We start from the raw sequence: 11714 nt of genomic DNA, 5'->3' as shown, positions 1-11714 counted from the left end.
CTGGGAGAGCTCCTGGGCATCACTCTTCTCCCAGAAAATTATTGCAAAGGTATTAGGGGGAAGATCAGACACAGAGGGAAATGGCTGGATGATTGAGAAATAATGAGAATGGGGATAGAAAAGAAGATTGATCTCACGGACATTACCAGTTGCCTAGTTTACAGATTTAACTCGTTCTGAACCTGATAGTTTCTGTGTGTGTGTGTGTGTGTGTGTGTGTGTGTGTGTGTGTGTGTGTGTGTGCGCAACTTATAGAGTACATATAACTTTCCAGGAAGGGATTATAGGAACTGGCAAAGAGTCACTCTCAGGAGAGGCAACGTGGTGCTTGGGGACAGGGTTATGAGGGACACACTTTGCATTATTTGAGTACTTTTACATTTTGAATCATATTACTGATTCAAGTAATTAACTATAAACAAACATTTGTTTAAATATGAAAGTCTATTCTATAAAGGACCAATGTCACAGAAAATAATGCAAAACAAGTTTGTATATACTTACTACTATGTTTAATTAAATATTCCTAATGCTGATAGAGTCATCCTACCATTACTATTCATCACATTTTTAAAAACTCCCTATAGGTAACCTCTTCAGGTCCCCTCCCGCCATGGGAGCTTTTCTGTCCTCTCAGTAAATCCTGCTTTCTCACTTGGAAAACAAAAAAACTCCCTATGTTCATACATATATATATATACACACACACACATATATATACACACACACACACACACACACACACATATATATATGTATATAAAACTCTATGGTAGATTTATTACATACCATGATCAAATATAACTAAGTAATTTAAACCAAGGGTCAGCAATCTATAGTCTGTGGGTCACATCCAGCCCACCACTGGTTTTTGTAAATAAAAGTCTTACTGGAACACTGCCACATCCATCCATTCGTTTTCGTATCACATGTGGCTGATTTCATGCCCTGATGCCTGATGCCCTGAAGTGTCTAACTTATTTACTGTCTGGCCCTTTATAGGAAAAGTTTACCGACTCCTGTTTTAGTGCAGGGGCACCAGCTCCTGTCCAGAAGTACATCTGACATCTATACTTTTAAGTGGTCTTAAATCACTTATGATAAAATATTTTCATTGTAGCGCATATAAAATTGTTTTGTCATGGGAGTATGTCAATATTAGTGACTCATTTTTAATCTCCCAAAGCCACATGCTGGCATAAAATTTCCTGCCATTTTTCTTCAGCTGGTTTTTCAGCAGTAGTAGGAGTATCCCTGTTAAATTCAGGAGTGCAAGCCCAGTAAGTGATGAGAGAAAAGATCAAGCATGTGTTGGCATGCGCCCACACATGTGGCATGAGGAAGTTGTACACACATCAGTGCTAACTGCCCTCCACATAAACACGTGAATAAAAACTGTATGTTTGAGAAATAATCCCAAGCCACATTTCCTAAACAGACCATGGAAACGATACCCTAACTCAGGTCAGTACGCCAGCTCCTTTGCCCTTACAGACCATGCTTCTAGAAGGGCCCATACCTCCTTGAACAGCTTTGCCGGCACTGCCACGGCTTTCTCCTCCTCCAGGTAGGATGCCCAGCACCAGGCTTTCTTTCCTTTAGGAGGCAAACCTGAAAGGCAAGGGAGACCAAAATGATAGAATCTAAGGAATCTGTGCTTTTTTGTGAACTCTCACTCCCCGACTCCTACTGTGCTGGTTCTTCTCATACTTCCATGGCTGGTATCTCCCAGTATCTTTTTCTGGCTCCTTTTCCTGAGAGCAAGAGCTAAAAAGCAAGCTGTGGCATACACCCACAGTTGAGAAGGTAGGAGAAGGAAGTGGAAGAACTGAGAAGAAATGAAGACGGGGCAGGAAGTCGAGATAGAACAGTACCATGAAAGCTACAGGAAGGGAGAGCTTCAAGGAGGATGCTCAAAAAATATCTCCTAAGAGATCAAAAAGTTGAGGACTGAGAAAAGGCCAGTGTACAGAGTGCATGGAGAATGACTGCTAATCTTTTTCTCTGTTTAGGGTCAGGGTGTCTTACTCTGCTGCCCAGGCTGGAGTGCGGTGGCTCAATCATGGCTCACCACAGCCTCGACCGCCTTGCTCAGGCAATCCTTGCACCTCAGGCTCCCAAGTAGCTGGGACTACAGGCAAGCAACACCACACCTGGCTAATTTAAAAAAAATTTTTTTTAGAGACGGTCTTGCTATGTTGCCCAGGCTGGTCTTGAACTCCTGGGCTCAAGCAATCCAACTGCCTTGGTCCAAAGGGCAGTACAAAGTGATTACAGGCATGAGCCACTGTACCCGGCCGATGGCCACTAATTTTAAAAAGAGAAGAAAAAGAAAAGAAAAATCAATGTAGTGAGAGTCATATTTTTAGGTGCAGAAGAATATGGCAGTGATAAAAACACGGAGGCAGTTCATCTGCATTTTGTTTTGGATTAATCTGACAAGTATTGGAAGCAAAGGAAAGAGTATAATAGCCTGATGGGCAGCAAAGTTGAGAAAAAGGTATTCTGAGGAAGAGATTGGAGCAGGTGAAGGTACAGAGAGCCTAAAAAGAGGGAAAAAAAAATCTGACCATTTAAGGGGGAAAATAAAAAAAGACTGAAGGAACAAGGTCCCAGAAAAGCCAGGGGCCTGGAATTTATCCAGTCTGAAGGAAGAGGAAAGGGAAGAAAGGGGAAAGAAACAGACACAGAGGCAGAGTAACTGTGGGATTTGCTCTCTGTCTTCTCAGTGGCATTACATAGAAAGTCACCTTAGAAAAGACATGAAAGTTAGGTGGCACACATGAGGCAGGTGGGAATATTTCCAACTCTTTTTGAGGAATTAACAGAAAACAAGCAAGGAATGTGTCCAAGCACGGAGGAGGAGCACTGGCTTTGTGGCATTGATTTGGAGGGGCAATATGACCATGCAGGATAGAAGCTGGGCCATGAGAAGTGGCCTCAAACAGAAGGCTGGCCGGCAGCTGCGCCAGGCCAGGGAAACGAAGCCCAGTAGAGGATGCTGGAGCCTCTATGGAAATGACCCAAGGTCCTCGCTGATTAAGGGAACAAGGTCATCAAGACAAATACTACAGGGAAGAGCCTAAGAGTTGGATTCCTTATGAGAATAAAATGTTGCCTTCTGAACAATTAAAGAAAAAAAAAATCTACTCCACATCAGGAGCTCGTACTTTGGGAGGGAACATTGAAATCCCAAGACTGGAAAATGAACAGGAAAAGAGGTTTTAGTAAAGGCATTGATGCAGGAACAACCTCGCCCACAGGAAGAGAAGGATGTCCTCATGCTTGAAACCCCTTGAAAGTTCTGAAGTCCCTTTTCTTTTCTTTACCTACTTCCTCAAAACCTTCATTTTTAATGGCAAAGTTGAACTAAAGAAAACCCCAAAGCTATACTTGGACTGCCACAGCACGCATTACAATGAAGACTCAGATTTCCACCTGTGCGAAGAAACATTTTCAGTTTCATCAAGTTACAAGGACAATTCTCCTTTCATCTGCTCACCCTGTTTTAGTACAGCCGGATCGCCTCGTCTTTTCCTTCGGGCTCTCTGCGAACCCCTCAGGATTCTTCCATCTTGTTTGTTCTCCTGCAACAAGAAAGAGCAGTTATGACTTGAAAAGCTCATGAAACTGGCACCCGTGAAAAGTTATGGAGCTGGCAGAAAGCATTTTTCTTGGTGCTGTTCTTTTCTTCCACTCTACTTAATAACTTTTAAGGAAAGAAAGGACACAGTTCATTTGAGAACCGTGTTGCTTTTGGCCTGAGGACATTACAAAATAAGACTGTTTCCAAGAACCACCACCCTCTGAAAGGGCCAGAAAGCCCCCATCCTTCTCTGCTTTCCGTGCACCGAGCGCTCGGCTCCCTGACCACTGAGTTCAGGTTTTCCTTACACCTTAGGGCCCCTTTCTCAGTCTCCCCTGTTGTCTCCTCCTATCCAGTCCTGCTCCATTTCTACTCACTTCCCCTGAGCTTTAAAGGTCATCTTGTATGCCAGCTGTACCTCTAGCTCCCTCTCCCTGGTTTGAAGGGGCCTGCCTTCCTGGCACTGTCACTCGGAGGGCGAATAAGCACCTCAAACTCACAACGGCCAGGGGACTCGAGTCTCCATTCCAGCCTGCCTTTGCGTTCTCAGTAAGGGACATGATTGTTCAGTCAACTGTTGAACCAGAAATCTAAGCGTTATTCCCAATTCTTCTCTTTCTCTTACACTTGGACAACCCTCCTTCTGACATCAACCCCAAATCCACCAGCTTCTATCTTCCATAGCACTCTTACTTGGTCTACTGCAACACATCCTAACTGGTTTCCTCATCCCACTCTTGCTTTCATGTATCAAAGCTACAGCGGTTCTGTCTCTCTCTCTCTCTCTCTCTCCCTCCCTTCCTCTCTCTCTCTCCCCCTCCCTTCTTCTCTCTCTTTTGTTGTTGCTGAGTCAAGGTCTCACTCTGTTGCCCAGGCCAGAGTGCAGAGGCACAATCACAGTTCACCACAGCCTTGACCTTCTGGGCTCAGGCGATCCTTCTGCCTCAGCCTCCCAAGTAGCTGGACTATAGGTACACACCACCACTCCTGGCTAACTGTTATTATTATTATCATTATTATTGAGTTGGTGTCTCACTCCATCGCCCAGGCTAGAGTGTAACGGCATGCTCATGGCCACCCTAGTGTCGACCTGCTGGGCTCAGGCAATCCTTTTGCCTCAGCCTTCCAAGTAGCCAGAACTACAGGTGTACTCTACCACGCCTGGCTAATTTTTTTTAAATGTATCGTAGAGATGAGGTCTCGCCAAGTTGCATGGGCTGGTCTCAAGCCTGTGCGCTCAGGCAATCCACTTGCCTCGACCTCCCAAAATGCTAGGATGACAGGCTGAGACACTAAGCCCAGCCATGGCTAATTATTTTAATTTTTTGCAGAGATGAGGTCTCGCTATATTGCCTAGGCTGGTCTCGAACTCCTGGACTAAAGCAGCCCTCCTGCCTCAGCCTCCCAAAGTGCTGAGATTACAGGTGTGAGACACTGTACCAGGCCCACAGTGGTCATTTAAAAACACACACCAGATCCAAGCATTCTCCCGCCTTCAACTTTCCAATGGCTTCCCATGACACTTAGTATACAATGAATTCCCATGGCTGGTTTATCCTAAAGCCCTATAAGCCCTGGACCACGTACCCTTCTTCAGTTTCATCTTACTCCACTTTCCCCTAAACCATGCTGTTCAACCAGAGTGCCTTTTAAAAAATGTCCTCCATATAACATGAGTTCTCACCCGAGGGACTCGCCCTGAGGAGGTCTGCTATCTGGAGGATGCCTCACACGCCATCTCACCCAGTCAGCTCTTCCTCATTGTTTAGACCACACTGTTCATGCCACTTTCTTTGGGAGGCCTCCCTGACAAGCCTGCTTAAAGTAGTCAGCCAATCCTAGTTACCCTACTTTAATTCTCCACAGCACTTATCATCAGCTGCTATTTCTCCTGTTCATTTCATTTGTCTATTATATGACCCCTTAAGAAGAATGCAGTATTTCTGAGAGGAGAGACTCTGTCCCCTCTGTTTGTCTTATCCCTATAACCCCAGCTCCTAGAACAGCGATGGCAAATAACCGTTGCTCAGTATTGATCATAAGGGAAACACTTCCAGACCTCAAAGCTCTCTTTTCCTGTAGAACCATTAATCCGTGCTTTAGGGATAAGATATGTATGTTTTAATTAGCACATTTTGGATGACTTTTCCCCAAATATACCTGATATTTATATGCCATTTTCTACCCACTCACATAGTTTCATGAGATCTGCCTGTAATTTACCAAAATGGGGTTGGCATTTTGCTGTCAAGAGGAACTTAAGATTCATCTACAGAACTGAAGGTCTTATCGTTGTCTCTCATCCCAGCAACAGATTTCAGGACATCCTACTGTTTCACCCTGAGGGAAGGGTACGGCTGTGAGTTATTCACATTTTGCGATGGGAACAGTGAGGCACACAGAGGCTAGGCCACTTGCTGACAGTAACACAGACGGTCCCAGAACCAGCATCAGACCTCAACTGGCTCCAGAGCAGTGCATGTGACCAAGCTGAGACCCAATGAAGAAGCCTCCCTGTGCTCCTGATGGTCGGGCAGGAGATACTAACCATTTCATCATCTCTCTCTTCTCCATCCTCCTTGGCATCAGCTTTCAGAGATAATTTTGGTTTTTTCTTCCGACTGCATTTAGTATCTTCTTCCTCATTGTCTTCACCTATGTCTCTTTCTTCCTTCTGATCTCTGTTGTGTTTATAAACCCAAAAGAGTGACAGGAAACAATACCTATCAAACATCTACATGTTTAAAAATTATCTTTTAAAAACCACCCACCCAAGGAAAAAAGGTTTAACTAACTACCAGGAGAAATCCGTAGGCATTAGAACATCACATTTAAGAAACCCTTAAAACCACTATTATGTATGACATCTGTCAGGGTAGAAAATGAAAACTGCTTTACATAGTAATTTCAAAAGGGAACCAGTACTATATGTGAAATAGGTTCTAACAAGTTTATAGTTATTTGTCAGCAACATCTGCCATTCATACTAATAAAAGTATCAATTATTTAAAGACATTTGTTTTCAGGGCATGAGATTCTAAAGCAAGGGTATTCTGAAGCAAGGATCCAGCAACTACTAGCTGAAAAAGGCAAGCATAGCTTCATAAAACATCAGTTGGCCAACGAAAACAGATAATTCCCATGTGCTGATTGAAATATGTGGGACACGCCACTAAAATATAAATGTCCAGGCATTTATTTGTAGTATGCAATTATATGCACAAGAAATACCTTCTCGGTGATAAGCTGAACCTTGTCAGACAGTCCCCAAATGGGAAGGTCACATACCTGATCCCGGTCTCACAATTCTCAGTCTCTACCCTGAGACCATCAGTGACAACTCACTACAACTGACACTATCTCCGACAGCCACTCAGTGGGAGTTTTTTGGTTTTTTTTTTTGAGTTGGAGTCTCGCTCGGTCGCCCAGACTGGAGTGCAGTGGCCACTCCCGGCCACCGCAGCCTTGACCTGCTGGGCTCCGGCAATCCTTCCGTCTCAGCCTTCCGAGTAGCCAGAATTACAGGCATGCACTACCACACCTGGCTGATTTTTTGATTTATTGAAGAGATGAGGTCTCGCTGCCCAGGCGGGTCTCGAACCCGCGGGCTTAGGCAATCCACTCACCTCAGCCTCCCAAAGGCGCGGGATGACAGGCTGAGCCACCAAGCCCGGCTCAGTGGGAGTTTTATTCCATACACCGATCTTAGGTGAGCTACCTAAGGAGTCCCAAAACACAAACGAAACTGTGCGCCCATAAATATCGGTATTATCAAGATATGTACATAGCCCAGAAAAATCTAAATACACTGCGATTTTTGGAGATTTGGAAAGCAATCAAATTAATGTAAACATAAGGCCGAAGCCAGAGGCAGAGGTCGCACTGCAGGTAGCACACAGGCAGTACAACTCAGACCACGCATGACAGAAGTCACCAGGCCTCATAAAGGCGTCAGGCTCCAGGTGTCTCTAGAGGAAATATCTCTGGGAAAAAGGCATAAACAGGTGACAGGTGTCAGAGTGCACAAAACCTCTGTATTCTCAGGCACCATGACCTCAGACTCTAAGACCCATTTTACAGATGGAACGGGGCCAAAACCTACTTGTCTTTGATATGCCGAGCACAGTTCTGGCTGCAATAGTTCCCTCCAGAAAGACACTCATCTACGTTGCCATACTGACAACAGTTCTCACAGAACTGAAGCCCCTCCACTTTTACTGGATCCTTCAACCTGAAAGGCATCCCCGTCTTCTCCGAAAAGACTAGAAGATGAAAAGAGAAAAATTAAAACCATGACAGAAGATATCCCAAAATACCATTACACTAATTAATAATGAATAATTTTGTTAGCAACGCAATAAAAGAATAGTGTTTGTTGAATGAATGAACGATCAAATTATATTGTTTAGGAGGCAGGGGGGTTGACTTTGCAGAAAATCACCCAAAACATTCTTATAATGAAAAAATATTCTGCAGAAGGGTTAAACAAAAGCTTGTCCAGAGCTTTTTCTAGAGTTCGAAGTAAAATGAAGAAAATTTCCTTCAACTCTGGATTCAGAAGATGCGATGATCGACCTACAGAATCCTATTCTATATCTGTATCTTGGAGAAGATTTCAAAAGGGCATCTACGTCACTTCACATTTATGACCTTCTGATGAGTGATTTTGTTTTTCCTTAATATGCTAACTCAGCAGCTATTTTACTTTTAATGTATCAGATCTCCTGAATCATAATTACCCAGATCGCGTAGGGTCTCACATCTCCTCTTGCCTGAATCATTAGGCGAATCATTCATTCAGCAAACATTTATTAGGCACCAATTTACGCTAGACATTGATAATGACAGTACAGACCTTGCCCGAGACAGCTCACAGTCTAGAAGAGAAGACAGGCAAGAAATCCAGTATTTATAATAAAATGTGACACATGCAATAACAGAAGCATGAGCAAGTTCCAGAAGTAGTACGGAAGAAGTGATTCATTCGGCTTGGGGTGAGGTCAGGGAAGGACTTTCTGATAAGAAGCCTCAACAGGGTTTTGAAGGCCAAAGAGGAATCTACCAGCTGGACACAGAGAAACGGCATTTGAGCAGGGGGAAAAAAACCCAGCATGAGTAAAAGCAAGAAAGCATGAGACCACATGATGTGTCGGGAAGGGCACATGTAATTGTGTGTCACTGCCACCGCCAGAACACGACATACAAAGAAGGGACAGAGGCCGAGAAGACGAGGCAGGTGGGTGCAGGCCACCCAGATCTTTGTATGTTCTGCTGAAGAGGCAACAAGCAATCAGTAACGTGTCTGATGAGCCATCTACACGAGTTCCTGGGACATCCGGGTGTGCGTGATAAATTGGACGTGAAACTAGAAGCAGAGTGACGTCAGCAATAGTTCAGGTGAGAGTGGCTGAGAGTCTAAATTAAGGCAATGGCAGTGAAGACAGGCAGGAGAGGCCAGATCTGAGGCATAGGAAATAAAAACCGAGAGGATTAGGTAACAGGATACGGGAGTGGCGAGAACGAATTCGGATGACTCCTACATGTCTGGCTTGTCCAACGGGTGGGTGATGCTACCGTCAACCGAAATGTGGGTTAGGGAAGAAAGAGCAGGTTGGGGGAAGGGGAGAAAGAAAGAGAAAATGAGTTGCATTTCAGACATGTGGAGTTTGAGGTACCTGTGGGACATCCGGGTGGAGATGTCCAGTAGGCAGGTGGAAATACGGGCCTGGAGCTCGGGGGAGAGGTCGGGGCTGGAGATATAGATTTAGGAGTCATCAGCATACAGGTGTTAGTTACAACCATTGGAGTAGATGAGAAAAAAAGTGGCAGGCTTTTGGCTTAACCACCTGTGTAGGCTACGGCATGAATTTACTCGATGATTCCCAACTAGCCTTGCGCTATTACAGATCTGGCGTTAGGAAAGAAGATGCTTTACAGTTATATTTTACAATGCAAAAGCTGGCTCCTATCAGTTTCTTTACAGAAACGTACCTAAGAGCACGAAGCACAAAAATCACCCAGGACTTTCAAAATGTCAGCTGATTATACAACCTTAGATACTCTTATTTCAAATCTTGCGAAAGAAAGGAATGTGCATACGGCCCTTTCTTACCCTCTTGAGCAGTCGGTACCATCCAAGTCGTGGTGGCAGTTGCTTTTTTAACACTTTCCATCTCACTCTCATCCGTGATAACTTCCAGGGCTCCAAACTCATTTACCCGAAACTAAGGACAACACAACAACAACAAAAAGAAGGCGAATTGTACGGAAGTGCTCAAGACAGTGGGTAATGGCTGACACATCTAGTCTTTAAGCAAATTAATTATGCGCTAAAACTGAAGGAATTATAACTTGATAAGCCTCCTACCAACATGAAGGCCTTTGTATTTTTCTAATTTTGGAATTCAAGGAAGGGAAAAAGACAAAGCATCAAGGTAACGCGGAATGACATAAACAATCCTGCAATCAATCATGCTTATGTAATAAAGCTGGGTCCCACTCTGTCACCCAAGCTGGAGTGCAGTGGCACGCTCACAGCCACCGCAGCCTCAGACTGCTCGGCTCCGGCGATCCTTCCACCTCTGTCTTCCAAGTAGCTGGAACTACAGGCACGCACTACCACACCCGGCTAATTTTTTGACTTATTGTAGAAACGAGGTCTCGCCAAGTTGCCCAGGCGGGTCTCGAACCCCTGGGCTCAGGCAATCCTCTCACTTCGGCCTCCCAAAGTGCTGGAATTATAGGCCTGAGCCACCGCGCCGGCCTTGCTTAATCTTTAAGCTGCCAGTTTACCTGGATGAGTTGTCATTCCAAACATACTTTTGTTTTGTTTTGTTTTAACTGAAATTCGTTTTTCTTTGTTTCCTATTTTTGCAATAAACAAAGTTAGTAAAAGGAAAATGGTTCTTTTCCCAGGAATCGCCTTGTCTTACCCAGGCTCTTCTGGTTCAGAGAGAAGGAATATCCCTATCCCAGAAACACTGGCCTGGACATCCTTCTCCTTATATTCCAAGACATGAGCACGGAAGGTAGAAGCATGAGTCACACGACCCCCAAGGTCACAATTCCTCTTTCACGGCTCTGTAGAATTCTCCACTACCTTCATGTCTAGTCCTTCTAAACAACTGGAAATTTCTGCAACAGCTGAACAAGTTTCCTAGCTACCAGCCAGATTTATCACAAAAAAAGTAAGGGCATTTTGATCTCATGAACATTCTCAACTCAGCTCAAATATTGAAAATTTCCTCTCAGGCCAGGACCAATGGCTCACACCTATAACCCTAATGTTTTGGGAGGCTGAGGCGAGAGATCTCTTGAGCCCGGGAGTTCAAGATCAGCCTGGGCAATATAAGGAGACTTTGTCTCTATAAAAAATTTTAAAAATTAGCCAGGCATCTGTAGTCCCAGCTACCTGGGAGGCTGAGATGGAAGGATCACCTGAGCCCAGGAGGTCTGAGCTGCAATGAGCCTCGATCATGTCACTGCACTCCTGCCTGGGTGACAGTGAGACCCTGAATCAAAAAAGAAAGAAAAAAAATTTCTCTAACTTAATGGCAAGCTTCATAAACAGTTAAGTTTCTATAACAACCTGGTTGTACTGTGTGTGTTTGTTGATGCCTTAACCATTACCTATGTGGGGGGCTTTGGTCTCTCTGAAATGGTTAAAGTTACTCTCATATTCAAGAATTTCAATAAGAATTCTGTATTCCTTCTGTTTTTCTGTAAAACAAAATGACGTGAGGGACCCACTAATTTTAACAGGTGATAAAGAGGTGGAAAACTCAAAATTCAAAAGGATAATATACTTTTTAGATCTTTCACAGAAATCACGAGCATGTAAATATGTGGAATTTAAGAAAGGCCCTACACACCTGCCAATCTGAAAAAATCTTTTTTGGTTAACATGCCAGTAGAATTATTTACTTTGTCAAACTACATTCAGACCTCAAGTCAGAAAAATCTTAAGCGAAAAGTACCAACAATTATTCTTTCCACTAGGTGAAAATAACAACTTGAATAATTTTCTACAAATAACCCATAATTATTATTATTTTTTTAAGTCGAAGTCTCACTCTGTCACCCAGGCTGGAGTGCAGTGGCATGCTGCTGATGGCCAATCCACAATTAT

At 43.9% G+C, this 11714-nt stretch overlaps 1 protein-coding gene across 1 annotated transcript in view; it reads right to left on the bottom strand.

Moving 5' to 3' along the window:
• The window catches only part of LOC103257188 (lethal(3)malignant brain tumor-like protein 3), a gene marked incomplete at both ends in the record, with an annotated part of 64126 nt that extends 54316 nt beyond the window's left edge, over window positions 1–9810 (bottom strand). The window contains 6 exons of the mRNA XM_008054915.2: window positions 1520–1611; window positions 3503–3587; window positions 6135–6267; window positions 7689–7848; window positions 9262–9336; window positions 9699–9810. Coding sequence (XP_008053106.2) covers window positions 1520–1611; window positions 3503–3587; window positions 6135–6267; window positions 7689–7848; window positions 9262–9336; window positions 9699–9810 — 657 coding nt within the window. The remainder of the gene's footprint in view (window positions 1–1519; window positions 1612–3502; window positions 3588–6134; window positions 6268–7688; window positions 7849–9261; window positions 9337–9698) is intronic.
• Window positions 9811–11714: the final 1904 nt, after the last annotated feature.

The sequence above is a fragment of the Carlito syrichta genome, unplaced genomic scaffold, assembly GCF_000164805.1.
Source record: "Carlito syrichta isolate Samal-C Ts95f unplaced genomic scaffold, Tarsius_syrichta-2.0.1 Scaffold301612, whole genome shotgun sequence".
Classification (NCBI taxonomy): domain Eukaryota; kingdom Metazoa; phylum Chordata; class Mammalia; order Primates; family Tarsiidae; genus Carlito; species Carlito syrichta.
The sequence above is the reverse complement of the archived record's forward strand: the minus strand, read 5'-3'. Positions and strand labels throughout refer to the sequence as shown.